Raw genomic sequence first — 20,122 nt, 5'->3', positions numbered from 1 at the left:
GCCGTGGCTTTTCGTTAGGCTAGTTGAGAAGAGATCAGTCTTGGCAGGTGAATTTGCTTCCTTTCCTGGGGCGCTAACCAAGTGTGAGTTCCTCTTGCAAGGCCCTCCTCTCGCCTGCCGCTGAGGTCACTTGGTCGACGCTTGGAGCTTTTCCACTTCAAACAATTCCTCTTCTCCCTCCGGGACGCGTCTGCTCCTAGCTTGTTTTCCATGGTGCCACTGATGACAATAGCCAGACTCCAATTACACTTGGAAGTCCAGTATTGATTCTGCAGAACCGGGGCTTGTTTTGCTAACGGGAACGCAAACTGCAGCCCAGAAGTCTGACTGATAAATGTCGGACAAAGGGACATCTCCTAAAAGCCAAACTACTTGCATTCCTCAGCAGGGTGCCATCTGGTAGGCCCTCTCCCAATAACTCAGAATACGGAAACTGGATATGAGAGCCAGTGTGGTGTAGTGGTTAAGAGCGGTAGACTCGTAAACTGGTGAACCGGGTTCGATTCCCCGCTCCTCCACATGCAGCTGCTGGGTGACCTTGGGCCAGTCACACTTCTCTGAAGTCTCTCAGCCCCACTCACCTCACAGAGTGTTTGTTGTGGGGGAGGAAGGGAAAGGAGATTGTTGGCCGCTTTGAGACTCCTTCGGGTAGTGATAAAGCGGGATATCAAATCCAAACTCTTCTTAACATTGGCATGGCACCATTAGTGAAGATGCTACTTTACCGAGTTATAAGGAGGAAAAGGAGGTTCTGAAGGTATTTTTTAATTTAGTTGGGCAAGAAGGAGTTTGGTCATCTTGATATCTGTAAACACCCAATGGATAGGCAGTTAGAGAGCCAAGGGCGTGAACAACCAGGGATATATGTTTTTTAAAAAGCTTGGAATCTCTCTCTCTCTCTAGCCTTTGGAATGTAAACACCCTTCAAAGTTTGAGGAGATGTGTCAGGGTTCTTCTCGGCATGGAAGATTTAGCACCACCCAATGACCGCTGTCCTGTTTTAATTTGGAAGAGGTATAGCAAACTTCTAATGTTCTTACAGTCACGAAATTAAAAGACACCTGCTTCTTGGGAGAAAAGCAATGACAAACCTAGACAGCATCTTAAAAAGCAGAGACATCACCTTGCCAACAAAGGTCCATCTAGTGAAAGCTATGGTTTTCCCAGTAGTGATGTATGGAAGTGAGAGCTGGACCATAAAGAATGCTGATCGCCGAAGAATTGATGCTTTTGAATTATGGTGCTGGAGGAGACTCTTGAGAGTCCCATGGACTGCAAGAAGATCAAACAAATTGTCCAGTAGCACCCTTAGAGACCAACTAAGTTTGTTCTTGGTATGAGATTTTGTGTGCGTCCTGTATACCTGAAGGAGCATCGCCACCCCCATCGTTCTGCCTGGACACTGAGGTCCAGCTCCAAGGGCCTTCTGGTGGTTCCCTCGCTGAGAGAAGTGAGGTTACAGGGAACCAGGCAGAGGGCCTTCTCGGTAGGGGTGCCTGCCCTGTGGAACACCCTCCCAGCAGATGTCAAGGCAATAAACAACTATTTTACTTTTAAAAGACACCTGTTTAGGGAGGTTTTTAATGTCTGATGCTGTATTGTTTTTGATATTTGGTTGGAAGCTGCCCAGAGTGGCTGGGGAGATAAATAAATAAATAAATAAATAAATAAATAAATATTATTATTAAGCTGTCACAATACGAATGCTAAAACGGTTAAGGTAATACTCAAGCAGCAATACCATAAAATACTATAAATTCTGCAATATCGAAACACAGTTCTAATCAAGATTGCAGATAAGGCTTTGGCCTGAAGGCTCTTTGGAAGAGCCACGAAGAAGAAGAAGAAGAAGAAGAAGAAGAAGAAGAAGAAGAAGAGGAGGTGGAGGAGTTTGGACTTGATATCCTGCCTTTCACTCCCCTTAAGGAGTCTCAAAATAGCTAACAATCTCCTTTCCCTTCCTCCCCCACAACAAACACTCTGTGAGGTGAGTGGGGCTGAGAGACTGCAGAGAAGCGTGACTAGCCCAAGGCCACCCAGCAGCTGCATGTGGAGGAGCAGGGAAGCGAACCCGGTTCACCAGATTACAAGTCCACTGCTCTTAACCACTACACCACGAAGGCAGTGTGGACCCAAGCAGACCTCCTTTCGGAAGGTGTTCTGCTACGTCGGTGCCACAGCTGATAAGGCCCTGTCCAATGTAACACACCTCCACTAGCAGCACCAAATGCAGCCTTTGATGCACATCTCAAATCTTTCAGATGCTTTCAGTATCACAGGAGGCGGTTCTTAAGCTATCTCTGTCGCAGGCCATTTAAGGTCAAAACCACCACTGGGTCCCGAAACAAGCTGGAAACCAGCAAAGATCAAACATTGGCAGAGTTATGTGCTCCAGACTGGAGGCTCCAGTTAACAACCGCATTTTGGACTCACTGTACTTTTCAAATCGCCTTCAAAGGAGACCCACCTGGAGTATGCAGTATTCTAATGCAATAATAATACATTTTTATTAATACCCCGCCCTTCCTGGTTTAAAAACCGGGCTCAGGGTGGCTAACAGCAAATATAAAACACTGATTAAAATGCGACTTAAAAGCAGCAGAAAACAGCATAGAATACAACATAAAATGCAGCATCAATATCAATAAAATTCAAAAATTCAGGGGTCACTTTGTTTGGGGGCGGGGGGGGGGGGAACCCCAGTCAGTAGACATTGAATGATCACCAAGGCTACCTGGCCATGTTAGTCCTACTAGGGCCAGCAAGGAGGTGTGTGAATAAAAATTTAAATGTGGGTGTGATGGGACGATGAGCTGCTTGTGCGTAAAATCCAAGTCCCTCAGAGTTTGATCAAGCTTACAAACCTCTGTCTGTAACGGAGCCCCTTAAACATGGCTCCGTCAGTCGCTAGCAGATTCCGACAGTGGTTGCTTTCGGAATCGCTTCCAACATAAAAGCTCCTTAATGGAAACACGTCTTCTGGACTCTCTACGTGACAGTTTCCGGCGAGGAGTGGATGTCCCTACAGGAGGTCCTGAAACCTCCCCACTGTTTTCGCTGGAAGTGTCTCTGAGCCATCCCTCTTGCTCACTTTCCCTCAGCTCACCTCCTCTCCCCCTGCTGGTTCCCTCTTCAGCTGCTGAGTCTCTCCCAACCTGTGTGAGCCCTTCCACCTCCCTTCCTTCCGATGGCAGTTCCCTGACAGTGGGGTCCCAGAAAGGGTTTCTTTATAGAAGAGGAAAGGGAAAAGGGATCAGGCTAATTCAAATTGAAGGCCAGGCGGAATAGCTCTGTCTTACAGGCCCTGCGGAAGGAGATCAAGTCTTGCAGGGCCCTCGTCTCGTGGGACAGAGCATTCCACCAGGTCGGAGCCGTCACTGAAAAGGCCCTGGCGGAGGATAGTCTGGCTTCCTTAGGGCCTGGGACCTTTGAGCTATTATTATTCATGGACCTTAGGGTCCTCTGTGGGGCAGACCAGGAGAGGCGGTCCCGTAAATGTAGAAACGGCAAGGGCAAGAGTGAACGTTATTATATACAGATTAAAAGGACACTATTGCAGATTTTTAAAATCATGAAATGAAAGGCTGTGGAAGCAAGTGCTAAGGGTATGGGCTTTATGATGCTGAAAGATGGACATGCCTATAAGAAGGGAGGACCAGGAATGGATTAATGAACAGGCTAAAGACCCACAAAATTCATAATGTGGTTGACCAAGAGCCTCAAAATTCAAGATGTGGTTCACCAATAACCCCCAAATTCAGGACGTGGTTCAGTAAGAGCCCGCAAAATTAATGACATGGTTTACTGAGACACCCCAAATTCATGACGTGGTTCACCATTATCTCCAGTCATTTTGGTTCCCTGTGGACAGCTTGAAAATAATGGTTGCTTTAGACCACACAAATGTACTTGTCAACTTACCTGCTCTCATCCTAGAAAACACATGTCAGGTTTTTCACTTCAACATGTAAGAAACAACCCTTTTCACAAGAGGAACAACTGCCTGTTGCTTTAAGGACTTTTTATTCTAAATGGTACCAACGTCTGTGCCGTGAAATTTCGCGCATACCTGGGTTCTCCTCGGACTGGTTGAATCCACAGATCTGGCAAATGCAACGGACCCACTTGTTCATATCCTCCTCTGTTTCGGCCACCAGGTAGAAAGTCCTCTCGCTAGTCTTGATATCGAAGACGTAGCTGTCCTGCAGCTCCTTCTTGTTGAAGGTCAAGCCAGCGTCCACCTGCTCGCAGAAGTTGAGGTTGATCACCCGCAGGGGCTTCTTGGAGTGGTCGTTCTTGTAGTACTCCAGCACATCAGGGTCTCCGCTCATTCGCCCACTGCGAAGGATGAACCACCGCTTCTTCCATGCCTAGGAAAGAGAGAAGAGGTTGGGAACAGTCTGAATTTCTGGAATTAAGCATCTCCTGGCTAGCATAGCTGAGTCTGTAATTTTTTAAAAAAATTAGTATTTTATTAATTTTCTAAAAATAAAAAATACCGTATTTTTTGCTCTATAAGACTCACTTTTTCCCTCCTAAAAAGTAAGGGGAAATGTGTGTGCATCTTATGGAGTGAATGCAGGCTGCGCAGCTATCCCAGAAGCCAGAACAGCAAGAGGGATTGCTGCTTTCGCTGCGCAGCGATCCCTCTTGTTGTTCTGGCTTCTGGGATTCAGAATATTTTTTTTCTTGTTTTCCTCCTCCAAAAACTAGGTGCGTCTTGTGGTCTGGTGCGTCTTATAGAGCGAAAAATACGGTGAATACAGTGGTACCTCGGGTTAAGTACTTAATTCGTTCTGGAGGTCCGTTCTTAACCTGAAACTGTTATTAACCTGAAGCACCACTTTAGCTAATTGAGCCTCCTGCTGCCGCCACGCGATTTCTGTTCTCATCCTGAAGCACATAGTACCCGAGGTACTATTTCTGGGTTAGCGGAGTCTGTAACCTGAAGTGCATGTAACCCGAGGTACCACTGTAACAAAAATAAAAATAACAATACAGAAACAAAACAAAACAAATTGACTTCCCTCTAATCCCTTCCTTGGTTCCATTATTCATCGAGATACTGCATGTCCATTGTTAAGTTTATAACATGTTTAAATCACCTGTAGTCCACTCCCAATAAAATTGCAAGTATTCTTAAAACCCTGCTAATGTATTAACCTGTGTACATTGCTTCTGTATATATGCAGGATGAAGAGGTTGCATCAGTCGTGATTAAATGGGCACAAGATGTGGGACATAACATTCAAATGGCGGAATGGGAAAAATTATGGAAAAGTGATATAAAATTTACAGCATGTGTGGCGATCAAAGAAAATTATATGAAAATGATATATAGATGGTATCTAACTCCAGCAAAATGAGCAAAAATGTATAAAACTAGCGAAAGCAAATATTGGAAACGTAAAGCAACAGAAGGGACATTTTTCCATATGTGGTGGGATTGTAAAATTATTAAGAAATTGGGAAAGGATTTACAATGAAATGAAGAAAATGTTTAAAATAACCTTTGTTAAAAAACCAGAAGCTTTCTTATTAGGTAGTATAGGAGTGGACTTACCAAAAGTACAAAAGAATTTGTTTTATGTATGCAACAACGAGCCTGTCATGTTTAATACAGCTGACTGTGGTAAAAGTTCCCAACTCAGGAAAGCCTTGACAGGCAGGGTCAACTAATTCTAGATTTTGCCTCAATACTTCTCTCAATAATAATAATAATAATAATAATAATAATAATAATAATCTTACACTCTACCCATCTGACTGGGTTATCCCAGCCTCTCTGGGCGACTTCCTAGCAGACCAATTGGGATGAATAAGCAGCCAATGTCCTCCAAACTACTCCCAAACTTTGTGCAAAGTAATCTGGGATGCCAGATTAAGCAGGTTGCCAGAGATATCAGAGCCATGGGTCCCAATCCACCAAAAGATTCTACAGTGGAACCTCGCTTTTCGAACGTAATCTGTTCCGGAACACCGTTCGACTTCCGAAACGTTCGAAAACCGAAAACTCAGTACGGAAGCCTCAAAAGGGAAAACTTAATACAAAAGCCGCGTTTCATGTTTGACTTCTGAGGTGCATTCGAAAACCGAAGCATTTACTTCTGGGTTTACGGCATTGTAAAACTGAAATGTTCGTCAACGGAGATGTTAAAAAACTGAGGTATCCCTATGCTGCAGAAAGGATAAACGAAATGAAAAGGGCCCACACAGGACGAGTTAATGAGAGAGAAATAAAGAGAACAAGTGTGTCTGTCTGTGACAGATTTGCTGCCTCATGCAGAAAAATCTCTTGGATGGGCCTTGAACTAGCTGGAAGCAACCTTGAATGGGCAATGAATGCAGAGATGTGATTTATGGGCGCTGTCAGTAAACTCTGGTCCAGGGCGACGGAAGAGCTGAGCAAGACCGTTTGCCAATGCCTGATCTGAGGAAACATTTATTTAGCACAATTGTATCTCAAAACCTCTTCCAACTTGCTTAGGGCACAATGCACTAAAGTATATAGTCTGAATTAATAAATATATCTATACTTTGAGTTGTGTGACCTGTAACGTCGCTTTGGAGGGCTTGTAGGGGTGGAAAATGCAAAGTCTAAACAGAAAGCCTTTCTCAACGCCAGCAGAATCTTTGCAAGGTTTACATTTATACAGAAAAGCCACAATTTGCGCAGGGGTTACGTTCCTGGTCATCACGCACTTCTGTGAAAGCGTGTGTAACTGAAAAAGCCCGCAAACACCCTATTCTGCCCTGTCCTTTTAGTGACATCTTTTATGACGTCTCCAGGTCACTTCCAGATTCACACTGATTCGCATCCTGAAATGGGTCCCAAAATTAAAAGCATTTCAGCGGTTTGAAGATTGTATTGCTGCGTTTAAAACTCAGTGTGCCCTACGTTTGACAGTGGTAGCAAAACTGAGCTGAATGGGGCTTACTCCCAGGAAACTATCCATATGATTGCTGTCATGGCAGATGTCTCAACAGGGCTGTGGAATCGGGTCTCCCCAAATTCAAACGTGCTAACCGCTAAGCCATCCAGTGCCATATTAAACCCTGTGGTGACCCCTTGGCCGTCGAAATCTCGGGGGACCCCCCTCGCAAATGGTCTCCTAATACGATTTTGAACTTGCGGCACACTAACTCACAGAAAGCTCAGTATCCGGAGGTTTCTCGTGTCTGCACTCTAGTGGGATAACATTGAACTAAGAAAGCTTGATTGTAATTTTCATTCAAGATCAAATCAATATTATTTTGATCTGTTGTCACGAGGCCCCTAAAAGGGCCCCTAGGCCGGGATCTACTCTGCCTATTTGGCAATCTGGCACTGAAATTTTCTTTACAGTATGCTAGTCAGCTGGTCCCAATAATCTGAATACTAATCAATAATAATAATAATAATAATAATAATAATAATTTATTTATACCCCACCCATCTGGCTGGGCTTCCCCAGCCACTCTGGGTGACTTTCAACAGAATATTAAAACACAGTAATGCATCAAACATTAAAAGCTTCCCTGAACAGGGCTGCCTTCAGATGTCTTCTAAAAGTCTGGTAGTTGTTGTTTTCTTTGACATCTGGTGGGAGGGTGTTCCACAGGGCGGGTGCCACTGCCGAGAAGGCCCTGTGCCTGGTTCCCTGCTCCGTGTGTGTGTGTGTGTGTGTGTGTGTGTGTTGTACAGCTTGTTTCTCTCACCTCAGGGTTGCGCCACCTCCTTCCACTACCAACCAAGCCATTACTAAGGTTCCCACACTTCCAATTCATCATCTATGCATTGAAGCTGAGGTCTGCCCACTTTAGCTTCACTGCTATGCGGCCCCCACAAAGTTGTCTACAATGGGATGTGGCCCTTGGCCCGAAAGTCTCCCCCAGCCCTGCTCTACGCGACACCTTGGTGTTGCTTCTGCTGGTGCGGGACGATAGAAAGCCTTCTCCATCTCCTTCCCAGCTAACGGAGGACCAATTTCACGAGTCTCCGAACATTCTGCGGCGCTCAATTCTATCTCCCTTTCCCCCGGAAAACATCTGTTTTGTATGTAGGATGGAGCTGGCTGAGTGACGCTCGCTCCGAGGGCTGTTTCTCAGATCATGCGTCTCCCTGCCAAAGCAGCGCATGTATCTGTCGAATGCATATTGGCCCAGCTGTCAGAGACAGACAGCAGGGACTGGAGCTAGAATGTTAAAAAGCGCGAGAAACAGCGCCGGCCTTTAATCATAGGCTGTCGAGGGAGCACAGATGAGACCCACCCAGCCCTTGAACACACAGCTGTCCCAGCTAAAGCTGCAGGCCTTCATATGACGTGCCCCTCCACACATAACTTGAAAACACCGCAGAGAGCATCTTTTGCTAGCATTCGTGGGTAAAGCTCAAGGGCAAAGGCCCTGGACACCAATGTCCCCTGTGCTGATTTTAATAACGTATAGGTGCAATTTTGGGCCATGTTTCCGGGCTGGGGAGACAAACTCTGGCTCATGCTGTTAGGAGGGTTTGTTCTGTATGATGAGGTCCCAACAGGATTTTCTTGAGTTACGCTCAATGTGGGTTGGGCTCACTCGTAATCTATTGGCAAGAACTACCGATTACATGCACGCCAGACAATACAAAACTAAGCACCCTTTGGAGAAAGGGGATACAGCAATGTTTCCCCCCCCCCCTCTGAGAATTTGGGGCAACACAATGAAACTGAATGATGGAAGGTTCGGGACAACAAATCTCTTATGTTCTCAAGACTAAAAAATAAATGTATCCTACTCAATGTTTAGTGAATTTATGGGACGCGGGTGGCGCTGTGGGTTAAACAGAGCCTAGGGCTTGCCGATCAGAAGATTGGCGGTTCGAATCCCCGCGACGGGGTGAGCTCCCGTTGTTCGGTCCCAGCTCCTGCCAACCTAGCAGTTCGAAAGCACGTCAAAGTGCAAGTAGATAAATAGGTACTGCTCCAGTGGGAAGGTAAACGGCATTTCCGTGCGCTGCTCTGGTTTGCCAGAAGTGGCTTAGTCATGCTGTCCACATGACCTGGAAGCTGTATGCCGGCTCCCTCGGCCAGTAAAGCGAGATGAGCGCCGCAACCCCAGAGTCGGTCATGACTGGACCTAATGGTCAGGGGTCCCTTTACTTTTACTCAACATTTAACATTACTTCTCTCTCTCTCTCTCTCTCTCTCTCTCTCTCACACACACACACACACACACACACACACCATTCCTTTCCTACCCCATCCAACTAGGGCACAAACTTAGAAGTCTCCTGTCACCAGTCAATGCAATATTCAGCAACTGCAGAGAATCACAACTTGTGCCACCACTGGAAAGAGAATTAAGGTGGCAGGCATCTGGGACCTTACTGGCACTGTGTTTTGCAGCTTGACCAACCACCCTTTAGGCAAAGTATTAAATAAATGGTTTTTAAGTAGGAGAGGATGGGTTTAGAGTTGCGCAGTCTTGAACCCAAGACCCAAGGTTAACACATTGCAGCTGGTTTCAAAGCATCGCCTCCCTGTCTCCAAATGCCCCCCCCCTTTTTTTAAAAAAAGTGTATCCCTGATTATTTGTGCTCGTAATGGTATCAGGTGGTTATAGATGACACTGCTTTCAATACTGGTTTGGCCTGCAAGTGTTTCCTGGTGGACACACTGCTTTGTTTCCAAATCAGTGCATGGCCTGTAACTTCTGGCAGAAACCCTGTGTCTTTTCATACCTCAACTGTTTCGATTCATTACTACTTTTGTCTCGTGTTTTTTTTGCTGTGCTACAGAACAAGGTCACTACCCCTCCTGACGGCAGTGTTGTACCTAATGAAAGCGGAACGATGGATGGACAGCCCCATATTAATCCACCAGTAAATGCGCTATTTATTGCATTCGTCACAGGTTGCAGAATACGCCCACGGAAAACGCCGCCACCGCCAGGCCTAATTTATTTTGTGTTTATATTTATTTATAATATTTGCATACAGCTTCTACAACCACGATGATTCCCAAAGCAGTCCCAACAGCCATTAAAAATAGTAATCAGTTAAAACAACAATTAACTAACCGCGACATTCAGCAATTAAGACGGAGTAAACAGCAGACAGAAAAGCACCACTACAGGAGTTCTCCAACAGCGGCAGACAATATCAATGGGAAGAGACCCAATGGAATAACAGGTCTTTACCCCTCTCCATCTTTTGCTTAAAAATCTCTAATGAGTAGCTGGATCAGACCAAAAGACCACCTAGTTCAGCACCTTGCTTCTTACAGTGAGAGCAAACAGACCCCCATAGAAAACCCACAAACAAGACAGAAAGGCAGTATTAGGTTCCACTTTGCTCTCATGCCTAATATTGGTGGACCAGACTCAACTCCTTTCCTTCTTCCGAAAGGAAACAAGGGAGCAAACATTGAAAGCTCAAAACAGTACAATTTAAATTAAAAGTAAAATAAAAACTGTTTAAAACATTTAAACTATCCAAGACAATTCAAATACATTTAGAAAAATCTAAAAACATATAACAGCTTTGCAGTTCTTAATTTCATGGCCAGTATCAATCAGCAATCAAGTGCCTGGGACATAGGAATGCTTTTCAATTTCTTCTGGACGTCAACAACGAGGGAGACACACGCACCACATCAGAGGCACAAATGGGGAGCCACCACCCAAAAGTCCCTGTAATGTGTCAATGAAAAACTGGGCACCGCCATCAGAGCCTTGGATGGCAATAGCCACTTAGAAGCCTATCCACCTCAAATGATGTGGCAGATCCTCCTTTTAATAATAAAAAAAAACCACCTAACCTAAAAGTCATAATCACATAGCATAGAACAGGGGTGGACAGCCAGCACCCCCAGAGAGGAGGAGGAAAAGGGAAAGTCACCACCACCTCAAAAAGTCTCTCTTCCCCTCTTAAGATTATCACCACTTCATATTATTCCCCCACTTCCTTCGTTGTCACAAGAGTGTGGTGGTAGCTCTGGCGGTAGCCAACATTGGTAATATCCAAGGGCAACACGATGACCAAATACAACAATGCAATGTCAATATAAACTTGTTATATAATCTATATTATTGTTGTTCAGTCGTTTAGTCGTGTCTGACTCTTTGTGACCCCATGGACCAGAGCACGCCAGGCACTCCTGTCTTCCACTGCCTCCCGCAGTTTGGTCAAACTCATGCTGGTAGCTTCAAGAACACTGTCCAACCATCTCGTCCTCTGTCGTCCCCTTCTCCTTGTGCCCTCCATCTTTCCCAACATCAGGGTCTTTTCCAGGGAGTCTTCTCTTCTCATGAGGTGGCCAAAGTATTGGAGCCTCAGCTTCAGGATCTGTCCTTCCAGTGAGCACTCAGGGCTGATTTCCTTCAGAATGGAGAGGTTTGATCTTCTTGCGGTCCATGGGACTCTCAAGAGTCTCCTCCAGCACCAGAATTCAAAAGCATCCATTCTTCGGCGACCAGCCTTCTTTATGGTCCAGCTCTCACCTCCCTACATCACTACTGGGAAAACCACAGCTTTAGCTATACGGACCTTTGTTGGCAAGGTGATGTCTCTGCTTTTTAAGATGCTGCCTAGGTTTGTCATTGCCCCTTCATGGATCACTGCCTTGTCGTGGCGAAGGGGCTTGAATAACTCAGAGAAGCTATGAGCTATGCCGTGCAGGGCCACCCAAGATGGACAGGTCATAGTGGAGAGTTTTGACCAAACGTGATCCACCTGGAGCAGGAACCGGCAAGCCACTCCAGTATCCCCGCCAAGAAAACTCCATGGACAAAGACAACAGGCAAGCTGCCTTATTATGGGTCAAACCATTGGCCTATCCAAGACAGTATTGTCCACACTGACTGGCAGAAACTCTCCGGGGTTTCAGACAGGGTGTCTCTCTGCCAATGAGCTAGGGCCCTTCCCAGCTGGCCGAACTGAGTGAGAGCTCAGCTAAAGCCCCAGTTGCAATGGGCAAAGAGGGGCAGAGGAAAACCCGTTGTTTTTTTATTTGCAGGAGTCAGTGTGCACAACCAATGTTGCCAACCCTTGGGGGGCGGAACGGAGAGAGGAGCTACTCATCTCCCAGGGCTGCAACTCTTCTGCGTGAGGACGGCGCCTGTTACGTGTTTGGCGTGCAGCACAGGAACTGGTGCATTCCTCCTCGTCCAGAGGTCACCTTTTTGCCACCTGCGATTAAGACAAAGTGGCGTTTTGTTCCGATGAAGCAGGCAAGGACTAAAGCGAAGGAAAGAAGAGACCTCTGCATAGCTTGGCAAACAACCAGGGAGTTAATTGGGCCCCAAAACCATTCATCAGCTTCCTTTTCAAAGCCGAGCCAAGCATGATGTGGCATTTATCTCCCGTAAACAGGACTAGTCTCCTTCTGCGCAGGTGAGGCCTCTGCGCTCAGCTGCTGGGAAGAGGCAGCCCAGATACTCAGGTGGTACGGCTGCGTTGAGCCTGCAACTGTTTCACCCAGTCAAAAGCATTGGTAAGAATTCCTGGCTGGAACTACAGGAAGCGTGTTGGGTCAATGTAGGAACATAGCTTTGCACTGAGAAAGACCACCACTCTGTCTAGCTCTGTAGGATCTACAACAGGGGTCGGCAAGGCTGGATCACTCCCGCGGAGATCATCCGTGGGCCCGGCCAGCGCAGTGAGACGCGCGCCTGCACATGTCCGTGACACCGGAAATTGCTTCTGTGCATGCCCAGACGCTGAAAACCGTGCTTGTGCAGAAGCGATTTTCGGCATCTGGGCATGCGTAGAAGTGATTTCCAGCACCGCAGACATGCGCAGAAGCGATTTCTGGAGCCACTAAAGAGAGTCCCCGCGCCACGCCGGTTTAGCACAGCGCACGGGGATTTGCCGAGTGGGCGGCTCGGTTCAGGGGCGGCTCATGGGCTGGTTAAGCAACCCTCATGGGCCACCTCTGGCCCATGGGCCTTAGGTTGCCGACCTCTGGTCTACAAGAACAGACTGTGGCTCTCTGGGGTTATGGAAGGGGCTGTTTTCTGGTTGTACCTGGAGATGCCAAGGATTGCACCTGAGGCCTTCTGCATCCAAGGTTGATACTCTGCCACTGACCTGCCAAGCCAGTGTTCGACATTAACTCTTGGCCACTTGTGACTGAGTGAAGATCCCCGGGGGCCTGATATCTTCACCATCTGGAGGTGCATGCCTGGGGATCCATGGATCTGGGCTGTTTTCACACCCTAATACCCCGTCCTGTAGAATTCTATCTGTTATATTTTATCTGCACTGTTGGAATGAATTTCTGGAACCAAAATGCTTTACCTGTGCAGGCTGAGCAGGGGCAGTGAACAATGTTACAGTTAATTGATGTCGCTTGTCTTCACTTACCCCTGCCCCACTCATAGTTCTGAAGAATATCTTACGTTATTAATGGTCCATGTCGCTGTTAAGAAAAGGAGGTAGGAAAATATGTGGACTGTCCCTGGATCAAGTGACTTTTCCTCTTTAAGTTCTCAAAGCTCTAAAAAATTAAGATTACAATTTGGAAGACAATTGGACTTTTTTATTTTAGTTGTTTATTTTTATTGGATTTCATTTGATATGTTAATTAGATGTTCTTATGGGAAAATTAATAAACGCTTAAAAAAAAAAAGTTCTCAAAGCTCTTAACCCAGCTCAAGGTTGTCATCTGAACTATCCAGATGTTCAAGTGAGAATCTACCACAGTCAGTCCATCCTTTGAAAAATGAGACTTTAGAGCCTTCTTGCCCCAAAATGGCAACTAGAAATTCCGTTTTGGCCACTGTAACCCCGGATTAAGGAGCCATTTAGCACCTGGCTTATATACCTGAATTTCTAACACTCCCCACAATACAGATCTTCGCTTTACAGAGCCCCTGTGCTGAGAAACAGGATACCTCTAATCGCCAGATGGCGGACATAAACAATAGGGTACGGCGCTCCGCATCGTCTCCAGCTGGTGAGCTTCCAAAAACAGCTGGCTGGGAGCTCTTGGAAACACGCAGGATTAGACAGAACTTGGTCTGATCCCACACTGCAGCCCCTGTGACGAGAAGCCTGGAGTACAAGTTGGGAGCAACAAGGATAGAGACCCAGCAGAACTTGCTTCCTGCTAAATATGCTTAGGATCACAGCCTCAACTGAGCAGAAACACAACCACATCCCAGAAGGGGGAGGGAGAAGGATGACTTCCCTTCTCTTTGCCGTCCCCCCCCCCCACTCCCCATGCCTTCCTTTGTCTTGTCACTCCAAAGATTTGTAGCCTAATTAGTTTTGCACTAAATCTCCAACTGGCCGCGCAACAGCCGAGGAAGTGGCGGCAGGACGGATCTTCGCAAAGGCAGCAGAGCAGCAAATTGTTTGGCAGTAAAATAAAAGCAAAAAACCGTAGGCCGGCTTTCGGATTTCAATTTGGTTTGGGAACTAAATGCAATTTCCCCTTTGACATGCCTGCTAATAGAGGAGCTAAATATAGACGCGCAGCCATCTTGCTGGGCCTATCACCGAAGGGGGGGGGGATATATAACTTGGGTCTTCCTCAGCAGAGAAGGAAATGGGATAGGGAAAGAAAGAAAGAAAGAAAGAAAGAAAGAAAGAAAGAAAGAAAGAAAGAAAGATAGATAAAGGCAGGCTTATGCTCTGTCGCTCCCCAAGTGAGGTCAAGATAACCTTCCCAGGTCCTTTATGAAAATCTCTTTAATTTTAATATATATGCAATGCTCCAGTGAAGGGAAAATAGCTATGTTCATCTACAGAGAGCAGTAATGGTCTGAGGTTTTTTGCTTTTTTATTCATTGTACTCACCCTTATGTGGGCAGCATAACTGTTGTATGTTGCTGGGTGATTTTTGTGGAGGATCACTTTTAGAAGGTTTGCTTTACTTTTGTGGATTTTTTTGGTATACAGCAATACCTTGGTTGTCGAACATATTCCGTTCTGGGAGTCTGTTCGACTCCAGGAACCGTTCAGAAACCAAGGCACGGCTTCCGATTGGTTGCAGGAACTTCCTGCATTCAGTCGAAAGCCGTGTTGAACGTTTGGCTTCCAAAAAACGTTCACAAACCGGAACAAACCGGGTTTGCAGCATTCGGGAGCCGATTCGGGAGCCAAGCCATTAGACAACCAAGGTACCGCTGTATTTTGCATTTTTTTTTTTTTTTCATGCATAATTTTTATTAGTTTCCAAAAGTCAAAATACATAACAAACTTATTCAAAACTCGTATCTGTCACTTAAAGAAAAGAAAAGAGTTGACTTCCTTCAGTCGTTTCACGAATCGTCCGAAATAACATTAAACAATAAATCCGCATTTCCATATTTGCAAAGCCCTAAGTCATTCTCATCTATCCATTTTCTATTAGCTTTACCCTTTTCTCTTACAGAGCTTCTTGGAAACCTACTAGTGTTGTCTGTTCATCGATTAGACTTTTCAGATATTTCGTAAAACTTTCCCAGTTTTCAACAAACCTCTGATCTTTTGTATATCTAATTTTACATGTCATCCTGTCCATCTCCACATATTCTAATAATTTACTTCTCCATTCCTCCGTTGTTGGGATACTCTCCTGCTTCCAATTTTTTGCTATTAGGACCCTTGCTGCCGTTGTTGCGTATTGGAACAATTTGTAGTCTTTTTTCTTAATTTCTTTCCCTACCAGACCTAACAAGAACGCCTCTGGTCTTTTATTGAAGGTATATCTTAACATTTTTTTCATTTCCTCGTATATACTCTCCCAGAACCTTGTGACCTTTGGGCATTCCCACCACATATGGTAGAACGTACCTTCCCTTATCTTACATTTCCAGCATTTGTTGCAGGATCCATACATTTTGGCTAACTTAACCGGAGTCAGGTACCAGCGATAAAACATTTTCATTAGGTTCTCCTTAAGTGTCACACAGGCCGTAAATTTTAGATGTTGTTTCCAGAGTTTTTCCCACTCTTCGTAATAAATATTACGGCCAAGGTCTCTGGCCCAATGGGTCATTACCGTCTTAACCTCCTCGTCCGCTAAGTTCCAGTCCAGTAAATACTTATACAATTTAGATAATATTTTTGTGTTGTTCTCCAAAATCTCAGATTGAAATCTAGAGTTTTTGTCGGCATAGCCTTTGTCTTTTACGTCTTTTCTGAACATATCATTTATTTGGTGGTAGTGTAGCCAATCGTATACTTGAGATTTGACCTGATCGTACGGCCTCATTTTCCATTTTCCTTCCTCCTTCATAAGCAATTGTTCGTAAGTTGCCCAATTGGCTCCCATATTGATCTTTTTGATGGCCATTACCTCTAATGGGGATAGCCATTGGGGGGTTCTGGGTTCTAGCATCTCCTTATATCTTTCCCAGACCTCCAACAAGGGGCCCCTAAATACATGATTCCCAAATCCTGTGTGACCCTTCTTCCGCCCATGCCACAGATAAGCGTGCCACCCATATCGATTATCGTGGCCCTCTAGATCTAACACTTCCCCATCTTCTAATTTTATCCACGTCTTTATCCAACATAGGCTGGATGCTTCGTAATAAATCCTCAGGTCGGGGAGGGCGAAACCTCCTCTTTCTTTCGTATCCGTCAAAATTTTAAATTTCACTCTTGGCTTCTTTCCTTGCCAAATAAATCTGGAGATGTCTCTGTGCCAGGCTTTAAATATCTTAATACCCTTAATAATCGGGATATTTTGAAAGAGGAACAAAACTCTTGGAAATACCGACATTTTAATTGTGGCTATTCTACCCCAAAATGACAATCTTAACCGACTCCACGTTTCCATATCCTTCTTGACTCCTTTCCATACCGCTTCGTAATTATTTTTGAAGAGATCTATATTTTTTGACGTAACCCAAATCCCTAAGTATTTCACCTTCTTAGTTACCTCTATTCCTGTTTCTCTTTGAAGTTCCTCGGTTTCGGCTGCCTGCATGTTTTTAGCTATTATTTTTGTTTTTCTCTTGTTTAATCTTAAGCCTGCAACCTCCCCAAATTGGTCAAATTCTCCGAGTACCTTTTTTATTGATTCTAATGGCTCTTCCAACGTTACAACCAAATCATCAGCGAAGGCTTTAGTTTTGTGTTCGTGCTGGCCGACCCTTATACCTTTGATTTCTTTGTTTTCTCTGATGGTTTTTAGTAGGACCTCTAATACCGTTATGAATAACAGTGGGGACAGTGGACATCCCTGTCTTGTTCCCTTGGTTACTGTTATTTCTTTCGTCTCTACGTTGTTTATTATTAATCTAGCTTTTTGTTCCGTGTATATTGCTTTAATGCCATTAAGGAATTCAGTGCCCACTTCCATGTAATCCAATTGCTTCAATAGGAATTCCCAATTTACGTTGTCGAACGCTTTTTCGGCGTCCACAAAAAGCAGTATACCTTGTTTGTCGCACCTTTCTGTTAAATATTCTATAATATTTATGATGTTTCTTAGGTTGTCCTTCATTTGCCTGCCCGGCAGGAAGCCAGTTTGGTCTCTATGGATACTATTTAGCAAAATATCTTTAAATCTTCTTGCCAGGATTCCCGCAAAAATCTTATAGTCTACGTTTAGTAAGGAAATCGGCCTGTAGTTTTTAATTTGATCTAATTCTGTATCTTGCTTTGGAATTAGTGTAATCAGTGCCTCCTTCCACGTCTCCGGTATTTCTCTTTCCTTCAAAATAATATTCATTACTTCTTGCAAGGGATATAACAGAATCGGTTCCATCTCTTTATAATATCTACTAGTGAACCCGTCTGGGCCCGGTGCCTTCCCATTTTTTAAGTCTGTTATTATTGCTTTTATTTCCTCCACCTTGATCGGGGCATTTAGTTTCTCTTTGTCTGCCGGGGGAATCTTTTTTATATTCTTGGAAATTAAGTATCTCTCTATTTCCCTCGTTTTATTCTTTCCTGAATCTCTAAAGAGTTCCCCATAGAAATCCACAAATGCTTTTCTTATTTCTTTAGGTTTGTTTATTTCTTCTCCTTCCACCACTATCCTGTTTATCGTATTCTGTTCCTTCCTTTTTTTCAATTGCCAAGCTAATATCTTCCCCGTTTTATTGGCATGTTCGAAATTCCTCTGTCTCAATCTTTTGATTTTCCATTCTATCTCTCTATTTATCAGCATTGTGTATTGGGATTGTAAGACTTTTATGTTCTCTTTTATTTTCTTGTTTTTTGGGTTTTTGATTAGCTTTTGCTCGTTCTCTGCTAATTGTTGCATAATTTCTTTTTTCCCTTTTTCCCTTTTTTTGTTCTTGATTGCACTTTGTTGAATAAAGAATCCCCGCATTACCGCCTTTCCTGCATCCCATACCACCTTAGGTTTTGTATTTTTGCCTAAATTATCTTCAAAGTATTCTTTTAGTCTATTTTGAGCCTTTTCTACTACCTCTTGATCATCTAACAGGTAGTCCTTCAACTTCCATCTAAATAGTCTGCTTTCCTGCTCTTTCAATTCCATTTTTATTGGGTTGTGGTCTGAAATGGTTCTGGCCTGGATCTCCACCCGTAGAGATCTTGGAACTAACTCCTTCGAGACCCATATCTGATCTAGTCTTGATGATGAATCATTAGGTTCTGAATAGAATGTGTACTGCTTTTCTAGGGGTTTTTTAGTGCATGTATTCATTGAATTTATATCCTACCTTTTCCTCCAAGGAACTCAAAGGTGACATACACGGCTCCCACCGTCCAACATCACCTGCAAGGCCCACTAATTTCCAACCACACTGGCTCTCATATAGCACAACGTGCCCAAATACCTTAAAATGTACCATTAAACACCCTATATATAAAAGTGTAGCAATGACAAACCTAGACAGCATCTTAAAAAGCAGAGACATCACCTTGCCAACAAAGGCCTGTACAGTTAAAGCTATGGTTTTCCCAGTAGTGATGTATGGAAGTGAGAGCTGGACCATAAAGAAGGCTGATCGCCAACGAATTGATGCTTTTGAATTATGGGGCTGGAGGAGACTCTTGAGAGTCCCATGGACTGCAAGAAGATCCAACCTATCCATTCTTAAGGAAATCAGCCCTGAGTGCTCACTGGAAGGACAGATCCTGAAGCTGAGGCTCCAATACTTTGGCCACCTCATGAGAAGAGAAGACTTCCTGGAAAAGACCCTGATGCTGGGAAAGATGGGGGGGGGGCACAAGGAGAAGGGGATGACGGAGGATGAGATGGCTGGACAGTGTTCTCGAAGCAACCAGCATGAGTTTGACCAAACTGCGGTAGGCAGTGGAAGGCAGGAGTGCCTGGCGTGCTCTCGTCCATGGGGTCACGAAGAGTCGGACACGACTAAATGACTAAATAACAACAACATATAAAAGTATGCTTCCTGCAAGCTATTCCCTTTGCATGTAGACCATTCAAGGAATAATCAGTGGCGAAAGGAGCGATAATGAAGGATTGTTTCTGTTACGGTATGGGCGCAAGTTTGTGCTTTCTCTCCAACTTTCTGAAATCAAGTTCCCTTCCAAACTTACTCTGAGCGCGCAAGTGCACACACACAAATTGGCCATCCATCTCTTCGGCACAGTAGTGCGCAGACCTCCTTGCACCCAAGTGGCGTGCTCCTCCTTCCAATATCTGTGCATTCCATATGGCTGGCCAGCCAAACGAAATCTGAAGGGCACCTTGCTTCAGAAAAAAAAGAGATACCTTACAAGTTCAAATGGTATCCATTAATCACGACATGCTAGAGGACCCAGATTGAAGGATCGGGCCATTAAGCCAACACAATACTCAACTGGAGACCCAGTTCCAGTTCATTTCAGGGGTTTGGCCATTCCCTAGTTTGTTTCGAAACCCATTTTCCTGGTTTGTCAGCCCTGAGCCAATTTGTTCCATTCACTCTGTCTCCTGTTTCAAGCGGGGCTCGGTTTTCTGCACGGCTTCGATCCATACCCTCTCCTCTTGAGCTTAAAAGATCTGAAGGTTCCTGGGCCAAAATTTCACATGACACTGAGATGGCGTGCAGTTTTTATTTTGACTTTTCATTTTCCTATTACAATGGACGCTTGGGTTGCGAACGTGATCCGTGCGGGATGCATGTTCGTAACCCGCAATGTTCGCAACCTGCAGCGGCATGTCTGCACACGTGTGGCTTGTGATTCGACACTTCTGCGCATACGCAAAGCGTGATTTAGAGCTTCTGCGCATGTGCGGCCGCCGAA

General features: G+C 44.8%; 1 protein-coding gene across 1 annotated transcript in view; it reads right to left on the bottom strand.

The window, feature by feature from the left end:
* GAB2 (GRB2 associated binding protein 2) overlaps nt 1–20,122 on the bottom strand; it is a 147,148-nt gene that overhangs the window by 58,464 nt on the left and 68,562 nt on the right. Inside the window, exon 2 of the mRNA XM_083499613.1 lies at nt 4,070–4,370. Within this exon, the coding sequence (XP_083355739.1) occupies nt 4,070–4,370 (301 nt within the window). The remainder of the gene's footprint in view (nt 1–4,069; nt 4,371–20,122) is intronic.

This window comes from Podarcis liolepis (assembly GCF_965112155.1).
Source record: "Podarcis liolepis genome assembly, chromosome: 4".
Lineage (NCBI taxonomy): Eukaryota > Metazoa > Chordata > Lepidosauria > Squamata > Lacertidae > Podarcis > Podarcis liolepis.
The sequence above is the reverse complement of the archived record's forward strand: the minus strand, read 5'-3'. Positions and strand labels throughout refer to the sequence as shown.